The sequence below is a fragment of the Diabrotica undecimpunctata genome, chromosome 9 (assembly GCF_040954645.1).
Source record: "Diabrotica undecimpunctata isolate CICGRU chromosome 9, icDiaUnde3, whole genome shotgun sequence".
NCBI lineage: Eukaryota > Metazoa > Arthropoda > Insecta > Coleoptera > Chrysomelidae > Diabrotica > Diabrotica undecimpunctata.
This window is the reverse complement of record NC_092811.1, coordinates 86,101,958-86,116,259: the sequence shown is the minus strand read 5'-3', so window position 1 is coordinate 86,116,259 and position 14,302 is coordinate 86,101,958. Positions and strand designations below refer to the sequence as shown.

The window sequence follows — 14,302 nt, the reverse complement described above, 5'->3', positions numbered from 1 at the left end:
AAATTAGAAAATTGAATATATTTTTAAAGTGCCCTGTGGTGTATGTTATGTTATATTTTAAATACTGTGCCTGTTATTACTTACATAACAATAGATAAATAAAAAAACAATGCATTACATTTCACCATCTTTCAATAGTCAGCCTGAATAGCAGTGCGGTACAAGCAAGGATCTTCTGACTTGAGCCAACTAGGAGAAAACGCATCATAACCAATCCTTAAAAGTTTTCCACCAACTATGTTTGGTAATTAAAAAGGTCGTTCGGTGCAAACTATTATAAAGATTGTGATTGGTTGGAATACAGCGTCAAAACAGATGCCATTCCGTGCTACGCTTGTCGTAATTTTGGAGCTGCCATGGTTGAAGAAGCTTTTAGAATGGTAGGATTCTGTAACTGAAAAAAAAAAAAAACTGGCGAAAAATTAAAAACCATAGTGCACCTTTCCATCACATTAAAAGTTTCAGTCAATGGCATAAATATAAAAAGACAATAAAAAGCTGAAATGTTTTATTTCATCTTTCACAAGCATATAATATCAAGATAGAGAAAAACAGAAATTACTTGAGAATGTTGGCAGATATAAGCTTAACAATGGCTTGTCAAGGCATGGCTTTCAGAGGTCATGACGAAAGCGAAAGTTCATTAAATAAAGGAAACTTTAAGGAAATATGTGGCCTAATAGCAAAGTCTAACAAGGACTTTGACATTCTACATAATTCGAATAAAATCTATACCAGTACCCAAATACAAAATGAAATTATTGCCTTATTCTCACGGGCGTCTTTAAGAAATATACTTGATGACATTAGACAATTCGAAACTTTTTCAATCATGTGTGATGAAGCTCGTTCTTTCAAAAACGAACAATTGTCTTTATGTGTTTGGTATGCATCGCAAGATCTAGAAATTCGTGAAAGATTCTTTGCATTCATTAACTGTTCAGAAAACAGACTGGCCACGAATTTATTTACTTTAATCTACAAAAAATTGGAAGAGCTTAATCCTAGCGACTTGCAGATGGTAGGGCAATCCTATGGCGGAGCTGTGATGATGTCAGGCAATACAAGTGGTCTTTAAACACAAATGCGAGAGAAATTTCCAGCTGCAATTTACACGCACTGCTTAGCTCATAGACTTAACTTGGCTCTGGTGGACTCGTGTAAAAATGTTCCCTCAATATCGACATTTTTCTGACCCTCAAAACGGTAATAAGTACCAACAAATATTGAAGGACCTCAATATTGTCTCTAGGGAGTTGAAAACTTTGTAAGATACTCGTTAAGTGTGTCGATATACGACTTGTCACGCTGTTAAAACATGTTTCGAGGGAATCGTTACAACACTGGAAAACGAAGTTTCTCATACAAATAATAAACAGTCAATTACAGCAGTTGGGATATTATCCAGCATTAAAAGACCCTTATTTATAATTCATCTTTTTCTTTTGGACGAGGTGCTAAACATTTAAAATATATTATCAAAAAGCCTCCATGAAAAATTTGTAACTCTGGGGAAAGCCGTTAAGGTTATTGAAAGTGTTATGACTTCGTTAGATGGAAAATATTGTACATATCTTCATACAAAATATCGAACTTTGCCACAGATTACCAAATTTCACTGAAAATTATGTCATCCAAAAGAAAAAAGCAAGCTAGTAGCAAGCTCATTGACTTCGCCACCGAAACAACCGTAGAATTGGGTTTGATAGACGCCACATGCTCTAGAACTAACGTAGGAGTCATTGAGTACTGGAGCGCAAACATTTTTTACAGAAATATTGATACTGTAAGAGGATTTCTGAACAAAAGGTTAACAAAAGAAAGTATGGCGCTTGCAAATTGAGTAGATCTTTTTTTTTTCAGTTAGATTTTGAGGGTTCAATTAATTGAATAATATTGCAAAATTTTAAATATGAAAAACACATTAAGTTATGAGATAAAAAGAAATGAAACTAGTGGAGGTGGGAGATTGAGCGATAAAAACCTATAAATTTCCATTCTACTTATTGTTTCCCACCTTTAGACGTATGGGACGAGTTTGGCAACTGCCATTGTGACAGTGACAGTTTTAGTTGACATCTTATATACTAAAACGCTAAGCCCTTTTCTTGTCCACCACTTTACTCAAAAACCATATTAGATAATTAAAATATTTTTTCGGAATATTATTAGTATTACGTATGAGATTGTCAAGATATACTTTTGGTACAAAAATTCACTTCCGGTTTTGAGATGACCGGAAGTTAAAATTTACTTTAAGTTTTAGACCCCACAATGTATATATGGATCGAAAGGTCTCGTCGAGACGAATCCAAATATGTACTTCCGGTTGCGATCCGACACCGGAAGTGACCCGAAACGCGCATAAAACGTCAAGATAGAGCAAATCTGAAACCGGATTCGTGATCAGCATGTAAAATTAACTGCTAAATGATATCCATGTCGACATTTGATGAACTAAAAATTGTATTCCGGTTTTGAGGTCGACTTCCGGTTTCGTTTTTATTAGTCAAATCAATAGAGAATTCAACGTAGAGTTCAAAAATGTAAGTTCACGAAATTATCATTTATAGTTTTTGAGTTATTGATAAAAATATTTTTACTTCCGGTCATTGTATATATTGTATATTTTTCTCGCAAAATAAAAATTTCATTTAAAAAACTCGATGTCGAGTTGGTCCGCTAGTACTCCTCTAAAACGTTAATAATTTTTGTCCTATCAAGGAGTGTGTTTATACCCTGTTTTCAAAGAGATATAAGCAAAATGAGAATATCTACAATTACAATAGAAATAAAGGTTTCAACTGACACCTAATTCGAATTAAGGACTTACTATCTACTCAGAGTCACTTATCACTAGTTTTACTCGTATCATCTAAATTTATAGTTAATTTGGTTAATGCTGGTAAATATTATTTTAACATAGTCATTTTCCACTCCGATCACATGTTTTATTACATTTTTCCAGTTGGTTGCTGTGATTTTTGTGACTTCTCTTCTAATTAACTGGAGAACAGTAGACGAAAATTTGCTCCTAAACGTTTCTTCTCCTTATATTTCCTTTAAGTTGAGCACATATTAACTCTATTGGGTTCAATGTATAATAATAAGGAGGAAGTCTAAGCACAGTATGCCCGTTACTCTAAGCACAGTTGTCAACAACATATTCCTTTTCGTACTGTTTACTATGAGCAACCTCCAAAAATTGCTTTTTAGTATAAGATGCCTCAAAATACAAATCTTCCGTGAATAAAAATTTCTGAATTTGTAATTTATTCCAAATATTATTTGGAGTTTTTTTCATTAATCTTGAATGATATGATGCGTTGTCCATGACAATCACACTCTGTTTAGGTAATTTCGGAAGAAAAGATTTTTCAAACCATGATTAAAAAATTGAACTTTCCATATCGTCATGATAATCCAGAGACGCGTCTTTAATTTGTTTTGCAGATATTAATAATGCATCGTCGATATATCTATTTTCTCCACCGCAGTGTAAAATTATAATCCTCTTTCCTTTGTTGGGCGGTACTGAGTTGAAACACTTTTTGTTATTATTTGTCCAACTTTTTTTCACGGTGTCATGAGTATCATACAAACAATGTTTCGTTTCATTTTTCGAAACTCAGTTATCTGTCTGATATAATTGTTTCTTAAAGAAATAATTCTAGTACTTTCCATTAGTGTCTGTCGCTTGTCTATAGTTTTGTACTTAAAATTATTGGCTTTAAGAAATAATCGAAGTGTTGTTGCTGAACACGAGAGAATGCCCTTTCGAACTAATTCACTTCGAAGGCTTTCAATAGTTGGAAAAATATTAGCCGCATACATTTGGTATATTATTCTAGATCTAGTTATAGATTCAATTAAGTGCGGTTCTATTTTTCTGAATTTACCTTTCTCTTCTGTCTAGAAGAAGATGTTTCTCCTATAATTTTGTAGCAGGTTGCTTTGGGCACTCTGGTTAAAAAACATGTTTCTGCAATTGCCTCTGATTTAGACAATTCAGTATACAGTCCTTCACAAACAAACCTATCTCTCAGTGAATCCTCTAAAATTGTCCAAAATTACATGTGCTTCATAACTTCATAACATTCACTTGTCACTTGTCACGTAACTGATCGCTGACAGACTTACAATTTAACTGTGGTTATCCTGCCAAACTCGACCATAACCTTCAAACGAAGCACATGTAAACTTTAAATTGCTTAAGACCGACCTCGTCGCCAAATGTTATGTATACTACTTGATGAAATGATAAATAAACGTTGTGGGTTCGCTTAAACAATTATATTTAACATATATTACCAATACAGTGCTACAATTAACCCTATACAGTCGGATACAATGTTCGCTCACAGTACTAGCTTAGATAACCCCCTAACAAAAGTGACACTGTCAGTCCTGCCAATTGTTATAATCCCCGTGTTACCAATCGTCTCCAGCTATAACTAACTTAACACTAAACAAATATATAACAGTATTGAAATCATTGAAATTTAATAATGTAGCAGCTGCACCTGAATATATTTAAAAGGATAGGCTTTCCTTGTCGACTTCAACTGAAATTGTAAATTTTTTCCTGTAGTATGAATGATCTGAATGAATGTTGAAAATTTCTTCCACTTGATCTACCTGATTCGAACTTTTACTTTTCATGCATACTTTGCTCAGATGGCCTCCTCGTTTACATTTGCTACAGACTAAATGTGTTTTAATTACATTTGTTCGCAATATGTTGTGAAGATCCGACTCTAAAACAAAATATATTTTTAGTTTGGTTATGATCAATATCATTTTTTTTTTCAAATTTGTAGGTTGTATGTATCCTTATTTATTCTTGACACTAGAAACTTTATTTATATTAGCACTTGTACTTGACTTCTGTAATCGAGCTGCATCTCGGGTTGATATCTTTATGCTGACGGCAACTTCTAATGCTTTCTCCATTGTATGATCCTTATATTTTCGTAGTCTGCTTTGAATATTTTGTAATCTAAGTAAAGCTGTAATATATTCATTGGCACTTTCTCCTTCATGTTGTTTTCTTTGTGAAAATCTGAAATTTTCGACTATTTACAGTTTTTTGGTTAATTAAAGGTTACAGATAATTCTGATTTATATCCTGATTTTAAAGTTCAAGATAATGTTTTTTATAAACATGTTTTTTCTAGATCTAAACTTTCACATTCTAGTCCATAATGGAAAATTTTTGTTCCTTCTGTACATAGTGTTACGATAGATAATGACGCATCATATGACTCAAAACTGTAGACATATTATTACTAACCCATTCGTCTTTTCTAGATCATAAATATACCTGCCGGCAGAAATCTCTAGAGAAATGGGTCCCCCTACGATATAAGAAACCTGTTTACATTGATGGAATTCCTTTAGATGGAAGGTCATCGATTCTTCGCCGTGATTCTCGATTAACGGTTATATATATATACATATATATATATATATATATATATATATATATATATATATATATATATATATATATATATATATATATATATATAAATATGAGATATTTTAGTTTTTGAGTTAGTTCGTTTTTGAACATCGCGTCGAGTTTTTAAAATGTAACGCACGTAGATAAATTATATAATTATTAGTGTGAAATAAATTAGTTATATTGTACAAATAAAGTCTTTAAATAAACTTATAAGTGTTATAAGTGTAGAACCTTTAATAATAAATAAAAAACAATAAATTAGATTAATAAAAACAGTACAATAGGAAGGAAATTTTTTAAATTTATCATGATGATCCTACTGTTTCTTATTTACATATCTTTAAAACTCTTTCTAGGATTTCAGAATTTTATTACTGGCTCAAAATGAGATCTTTTGTTCTGTTGTGAAGTATAGTATGTTCATAAATATAAAGTTTCTGCTTCTTGTAAGCCTAGTAACTTGCCTCCAGCGGGTATTATCTGACAATATCGTGATATAAATTTTTCTTTTCGGTTTTTATCTGCTGGTTTACTTGGTCCATATCCTAAGTCCAAAAATGGAAATCGTTTTCTTTTGGTTGCTGTTAACTGGTTTACAAAGTTTATATTTTCATACATCCTTTGGCTAATGCTACTTCAAAAGCTATTGTCAAATTTATTGAAAATCAAGTTTTCTTAATTTTTAATGTACCATAGATCTTTGAAGTTGATAATGGAAAACAATTTGTTTCCAAATATTTCCAAACCAAAGTGGAAAAATACAAGGTACAAAAAATTTGGTGCAATGCTAAATACTACTCACAGATTAACCCTAGTAAACTAGTTAATAAGACGATTGTTACTACAATTAGGTCTTTTATTCAAGACAATCATAAATATTAGGACACAAATCTAGGTAAACACACAATGACTTAAAAAAGTTTTCTCCTTCATTTATAACATTTGCTAGAAACATTCCTTTTGATAGTTCCCTCTTTGATACAATCAAAGAAACAGCTAACAATGTTGTTAATAATAACAACAAACTGTTTGATCCCAAACCTTTGAATAAGATTTCTCTTTAATGAAGTTTAAAAGAGGATACATCACTCTTACACTACAAACACAAAATGCTACAATTTACATAGACGTGATGTAAGATTCCATGTAGGTAACGTGCCATGAGTCCGGAAGAAAAACAACATTCTTTCGAAAGCTGTTGATGACTTTTTTGCTAAATTAGCTCCCAAATTTATTCTATGCATTATAAGGGGTCATTTGACCCAGCATTAATCACATATAAATCAATAGTACAATACGTAATAACGTTAGAAACTATGCCGTCAATTTTTATCGGTACAGATGGCTACACAGGTAAGGTAAACTTAGGGGTGAGGGGCATTTTAGTCAAAGATATTACGGCATTTATAACTTACGTAGGCAATACAAAAATAATAACCTGCGACCTAATGCCGTACAAAAATATTGGTAAAGTTTGTTTAGCAGAAAATGGTTGACTTCAATTAGTGAGGTCGTAAATATTATTAAATTTATCTGACTTGGCCCATTGTTAAGACCGGTCCGGAGCGATAAGCAAACGAGGTCTTTTGACAATTAACACTGACTAGACGGTACTCCTTTAATAAAGCAAAGCATCCACAAAATTTCCAATAATTATGACGACAAAATCAAAAAAACGGATGTAAAATATATTGCTTTACCTTATATACCGGAAGCCGCAGCACTGTATGTCCCATTTCCTCTGCCAATGTATCTACAAACATATACTTTTTTTTTAAAGAAAATGACTTTAAAACTTCTAAAAGCTCTTGTTTGGTGTAACATTTTTCAAAATACATATCATTCGTTTCTATGTAATTTTGAATTTCCAATTTAGTATTATTCAAGTTTGGAGCCTTACTTAGTTGGCGACTGTGATAGCTTGCGTTTTCCATTACTATCACGTTATTCTGAGGAATGTTTGGCATAAGATTATTTTTGAACCATTCTTCAAAAAGTTCTGACGTTGTATCTTCATGGTAGTCGACGTTGGAGTCTTTAATATTCTTTGCAGAGAGCCACAGGGCATTTGGAACCCAACCATTTTCTGATGTAGCATGTAAAATCGTTATTCTTTTCCCTTTATTTGACGGAGTTTTTGGTTTACACTTACCGGCTGTATTGGCAAATCCTTTAGGTAGCGTTGAATGTGTGTCAAACCATGTCTTGTCGAGACCATCTTCCATTTTCAGAATGGAATTTTCTTATCGAAGTTATATACTCATAACGCCATTTTTGTAATCTATGAGATTCCATAATTACTTGTCTTTTGTTAATTATACGATATCGAAAGCCCATACTTTTTAAAACTTTCCATAAGCTAGTGGCGCTACAGCTTATTTGGGTTTCGTCAACATTGAGCCGTTGCTTAATGCTCTTAGCTAGAGCTCTTAATGTAGGCATGCGTTGCTCTTCGTACATGGTATAGATTTTTAGACGTATCAAGTCCTTATCGGCTTCGTCCATACATTTGGTGGAAGTGGAATCTTTACGTTTTTTTCTTGTTTCTATGGGATTTGATGTAATTCTTTTTACTGTGGTCAGAGGTATTTACGTAAAATCGCATATTTCACTCGCAGCGTAAGTTGTGTCAAGTCCGCTTTTAAGCAAGGTACTGTATATAATTATTACAATTTGCTTTGAATCTACAGATAGATGTTTTTTCTTTACCAGAACACTAGAAAAAGCCCCATTATTATTAGCTCACGGACGCATCATAATGATAGAAAACGTAATGAATAAAATGAGTAATGCTACTTAACACTTCCCGTGACACATACAGACAAACACATTTTATCAAGAACTAATTAAATACTGGTTGGTGTTCAGTTCCATAAACTTATTATATAAATACCTGAAAACCATTTAAAAGGTGATTAGCTAGCCCGTCGTGCACTTCCATCAAATTTAAAAAACACTCTTGTCAGTACAGTTTCGTCAATATAAACCTTATCTGTATTAATGAAATTATAATGAGTTTGGATTGTAGGCAATTAAATCAAAATTAAGAAATAAAGATTGACACATTTTACCAGGAAACATATTTACATGTTTCCTGAAACCGGACCTTTTATACTATTATCGGTTAACCCAGGATGTTTATAGTCGGTACTAATTGAAGTCAACCATTTACTGCTAAACAAACTTTACCAGTAGCAGGGACAATCTTTGATTTTCGGATAGTTTTGACCCCATTTTCGGCATTTTGATATAGTACGGTATTCACATACATAGTTTCGAATCGTTATTTAGATTACTTTTTTGCAGTTCCGTACATATCGGCTGGTACAGGGGTGAGAAATCTAGGGCACAACCCTTGATTTCAACCCCCATTCGTTGAGGTCATTGAAAAATGTACGGCATCAATTCCAAATGATTACTTGATGCGTAAAAAAATTTTTGACAACTATGCCGTCCAAAAGTTATGGTTCTTGCAAATGTTTATAAACAGTTATCTGTATTTGGAAATAAAATTGTTGTTTTTTGGTAAAATAATTATTTCTTGTATGGTAGTCACTTTTTTGACAAAATATAACTAAAAACTATCAAACTAATTAATAACCGGTTATAATAAATGGCACAAATCGAAAATTTGAAAAAAAAATAAAAAACAAAAATTTGAAAATTGAATATATTTTTAAAGTGCCCTGTGGTGTATGTTATGTTATATTTTAAATACTGTGGCTGTTATTACTTACATAACAATAGATAAATAAAAAAACAATGCATTACATTTCACCATCTTTCAATAGTCAGCCTGAACAGCAGCGCGGTACAAGCAAGGATCTTCTGACTTGAGCCAACTAGGAGAAAACGCATCATAACCAATTCTTAAAAGTTTTCCACGAACCATGTTTGGTAATTAAAAAGGTCGTTCGGTGCAACCTATTATAAAGATTGTGATTGGTTAGAATACAGCGTCAAAACAGATGCCATTCCGTGCTAGGCTTGTCGTAATTTTGGAGCTGCTATGGTTGAAGAAGCTTTTAGGATTCTGTAACTGAAAAAAAAACTGGCGAAAAATTAAAAACCATAGTGCACCTTTTCATCACATTGAAAGTTTCAGTCAATGGCATAAATATAAAAAGACAATAAAAAGCTGAAATGTTTTATTTCATCTTTCACAAGCATATAATATCAAGATAGAGAAAAACAGAAATTACTTGAGAATGTTGGCAGATATAAGATTAACAATGGCTTGTCAATGCATGGCTTTCAGAGGTCATGACGAAAGCGAAAGTTCATTAAATAAAGGAAACTTTAAGGAAATATGTGGCCTAATAGCAAAGTATAACAAGGACTTTGACATTCTACATAATTCGAATAAAAACTATACCAGTCCCCAAATACAAAATGAAATTATTGCCCTATTCTCACGGGCGTCTTTAAGAAATATACTTGACGACATTAGACAATCCGAAACTTTTTCAATCATGTGTGATGAAGCTCGTTCTTTCAAAAACGAACAATTGTCTTTATGTGTTTGCTATGCATCGAAAGATCTAGAAATTCTTGAAAGATTCCTTGCATTCATTAACTGTTCAGAAAACAGACTGGCCACGAATTTATTTACTTTAATCTACAAAAAATTGGAAGAGCTTAATCCTAGCGACTTGCAGATGGTAGGGCAATCCTATGACGGAGCTGTGATGATGTCAGGCAATACAAGTGGTCTTTAAACACAAATGCGAGAGAAATTTCCAGCTGCAATTTACACGCACTGCTTAGCTCATAGACTTAACTTGGCTCTGGTGGACTCGTGTAAAAATGTTCCCTCAATATCGACATTTTTCTGTACTCATGAGGCACGAACATTTTTCAGACCCTCAAAACGGTAATAAATACCAACAAATATTGAAGGACCTCAATATTGTCTCTAGGGAGTTGAAAACTTTGTAAGATACTCGTTAAGTGTGTCGATATACGACTTGTCACGCTGTTAAAACATGTCTCGAGGGAATCGTTACAACACTGGAAAACGAAGTTTCTCATACAAATAATAAACAGTCAATTACAGCAGTTAGGACATTATCCAGCATTAAAAGACCCTCATTTATAATTCATCTTTTTCTTTTGGACGAGGTGCTAAACATTTAAAATGTATTATCAAAAAGCCTCCATGAAAAATTTGTAACTCTGGGGAAAGCCGTTAAGGTTATTGAAAGTGTTATGACTTCGTTAGATGGAAAATATTGTACAAATCTTCATACAAAATATCGAACTTTGCCACAGAATACCAAATTTCATTGAAAATTATGTCATCCAAAAGAAAAAAGCAAGCTAGTAGCAAGCTCATTGACTTCGCCACCGAAACAACCGTAGAATTGGGTTTGATAGACGCCACATGCTCTAGAGCTAACGTAGGAGTCATTGAGTACTGGAGGCCAAACATTTTTTACAGAATTATTGATACTGTAAGAGAATTTCTGAACAAAAGGTTATCACCAAAAAGTATGGCGCTTGACAATTCAGTAGATTTTTTTTCAGTTAGATTTTGAGGGTTCAGAGAAATTCATTAAACAGTATTGCAAAATTTCAAATATCAACGCTTTTGCATTAAGAGCAGAAATGACCGGTTAAAAAAAATGTATTTTACAATCTATAGTCCATTTCGATCATATTGATAGCACAATATGTATGCAAATCCCTAAACTGTTGATACGGGTGACTCAATGAAAAATAGATATTTGTCAACAAGTTTACAGAAGTATATAGGAAAACAATTTTAAATTGAGTATGACCACCAGGTATAAAGGTTGAAGCAGAATAAAATACAATAGTTTTGAGGGTTACTAATCCCTAAATAAAGTTGCCAGTGTCGGAGTGATGGAGATTAACAGGTACTAATGAATTTGCAAGAAATGTAAGATGTTTATTTTATTGGTTATATATAAAATAATTTGTGGCCGTAACAGGGGCCGATTTGTAAAAAAATGAATATTATTTTAATCAAATTCTATTTCAGATTCACTGCTTTCTTCAGAATCTAAGGAATCTTCAACTCCAATGTTAATTATTACCGGTTCCAGCATTGCATCAGTCATATTATCCAAATTCCACATTTTATTTTCTTCCTTGTGAACATGACTAACAGCATTTTTCCAATTTTCTGGAGTTACTTTTGATAAGGAATGTTCTAATACTTGTTGTAAGTCTTCTAATTTCACCCTTTACTTGAGACCATATATTTTCTATCGGATTCAGATCACAGTGGTATGGGGGTAAACGTAAAATAATTACATCACGGTTTAATGCCATTTCATCAATTATATATTTTTTATAAGCTGCTTTATGTTGCCTTACAATAGGTAATAATTCCTTTTTTGTCGAATTCTCCTTGTACTCAATTGCGTGTTTATCCAACCATTCGATTATCTCTCCTTTTTTTCATGCCGTTGTTGGCAATTTTTCTGCTAGTCTTAAATGGTAACTAGCATTATCCATGACTATGACAGAATTTTTTGGAATTAAATCCAACATTTGCTCAAAATATTCTTCAAAAACGTCAGCAGTCATTTCCTCGTGGTAATCTTTGGTTGATTTTGAGGCAAAACTTAATAATCCACTTAATTACTATTTAAATGGGAATAAGCCACAATTAAAGGTTAAAATACGTTTATTGACGTTTCAATTTCCACTTCGGAAATCGTTCTCAAAATACAAACATTAGTAAATTAAATTTACTAATTTAATTTACTAATGAACTGGCATTCAGATTTGGCGTTTTTGTATACAGCCTTAAGTAATTATACAAAAAAAAACAGTAGATTCTACACTTTAAAATATTACGATTTAAGCCAAATTGCTTTAATAAAATATTGATATTAAGAAAGATACAGGGGGTTAAATTGCAAATTTAAAATTTTATTTTTTGCTATACCTTTTATGTTTGTAAATATTTATGTATAAAAATTTACAACTGGGTACTTTTTAATGTGAGAAATTATAATTTGATGCACACTTTGATGGAGCTGATAGGGGGTGCCACATATGCCATATATATGGCACACATTTTTACTTAACTTTGCTCTTTAAATTACCTGTATTTGTAATAAAAAATATTAAAGATACATTATTTTAACAAAAAAAAGGTATACCTGTTAATAACTTCAAAACTCAACAGTTTTCGAGATAATCGCATTTTACAAATCAACTGCATAATTCTGATTTAAGGCAATTACTCCAGGCAACGACGGAAAATAGACAAAAACATTAATACTTCTGAATTTTGGTATAAAATACTTTTAACTTAAGTTGATAGTTAACGAAATTTTAAATAAAATCAATATATCAGCAGGATAATTAATAATAGGATTTGACAAAATAACAGAATAATAAGATTTTACATCAAACATTTTATCATAAACATTTATTTTAAGGCATAATCAAAACATTTTGTTTACAAACCAAATTAAGAAATAGTTAAACTAAACAACATAACTTTTTGTCAAAGTAAGTGTTCGATATGTCCACCATTTTCTTCAATTCATTTGTCAATATATTCCATAAAAGATCGTCTCATATTAAATAGTATTAATGGTTCTAAAAAAACTGATGCAGTATTTATTTCTTCCCAGAGTTGATTGCGAATGTTGTATGGGATTATTGTATATACGCTGTTTTAATGCGCCACATACACCAAATTCAAGCGGAATAAATTCTGGGCTACGTGGTGGCTATAATGTATAATGGATGAATATATTCTTTTGGATACATATCCAAATCTTATGGTATATTATGGAACTACATCTTATTTGACGCAGAGATTAAATAATGTATTAAACTGTGATGTATCTCGTTCATTGGTTACTTGTATACACACACGGAATAACCTATCAATGACATTACTTATTTATATGATTACGTTACAGCTTACGAGTAACTATAATTACATCTCGAATAAATGGACTATAATGCTTTACTAACGAACTAATATTATGCTGAACTAAATTGCCTGTGTGTTTACTATATTTATAACAATATCGGTTATTAGGCCAACGATGATGTTTTTGTAAAAATGTTGAGTCTTTAAGGTTAGATTTGTAGCAAAAGTATTATAAAACAAGACACATATGTGTTATTCAATACTTGTGATCTAATTTCTAATTGTCCTAATAAAAATAGGTAAACAATTTATGTGATGAATAATAAGTATTCTTTTGGGATTTTTTATGAATTAAATAATTATATCGATATCTCACCACATTGCCAAGGAATATGACTACCACGACCAATCCACCGTTTAGAAATGTTGTATTTAAGTATGTTTTCACTGCCCTTTCTCTAGAATGTGGTGGTGTACCATCTTGATAAGCCACATATTTTGGGTTTTCAGCATTTTACAATAGGGAAAAAAAATAGGTATAGAAACTTACAAAGCGATAGAAAAGGGAAATCGTAAATTGCTTATCTACAGGTATTCAGTGCTTTACCGCACAAATATCCCAACTAAGAATTATTATGCAGCTGACTTATAAAATGCGATTATCTCGAACACGGTTGAATTTTGAGGTTACTAACAAGTATACCTTTTCTATGTAACAATAATGCATCTTTCATATTTTTTAACACAAATAGAGCTAACTTAAAGAGCAAAAAAGTTAATCGCAAATTTATGCCACACATGTGGCACATGTGGCGCCCTCTCAGTTACATTAAAGTATGTATAAAATTATTATTTATCCTACTCAAAAGCATCCGATTGTACGTTTTTGTCCAAAATATTTACAAACGTAAAAGTTATAGCGAAAAATAAAATTTTAAATTTCTATTTTAACACCCTGTATCTTTCTTAAT

At 32.0% G+C, this 14,302-nt stretch overlaps 2 protein-coding genes across 2 annotated transcripts; both read left to right on the top strand.

Moving 5' to 3' along the window:
- The first annotated feature begins 592 nt into the window (after nucleotides 1–592).
- On the top strand, nucleotides 593–1,078 carry LOC140451214 (zinc finger MYM-type protein 1-like). Its single transcript, XM_072544950.1, has one exon. It carries the CDS (start codon nucleotides 593–595, stop codon nucleotides 1,076–1,078), a length of 486 nt encoding a protein of 161 aa, XP_072401051.1.
- An 8,621-nt stretch (nucleotides 1,079–9,699) lies between these two features.
- LOC140451213 (zinc finger MYM-type protein 1-like) lies at nucleotides 9,700–10,185 on the top strand. Its single transcript, XM_072544949.1, has one exon. The coding sequence runs from the start codon at nucleotides 9,700–9,702 to the stop codon at nucleotides 10,183–10,185; it is 486 nt and encodes a 161-aa protein (XP_072401050.1).
- Nucleotides 10,186–14,302: the final 4,117 nt, after the last annotated feature.

Excerpts from the sequence above, each read along its gene's own strand:
- LOC140451214 (XM_072544950.1), top strand. The coding sequence starts at position 593 with ATGGCTTGTCAAGGCATGGCTTTCAGAGGTCATGACGAAAGCGAAAGT.
- LOC140451213 (XM_072544949.1), top strand. The coding sequence starts at position 9,700 with ATGGCTTGTCAATGCATGGCTTTCAGAGGTCATGACGAAAGCGAAAGT.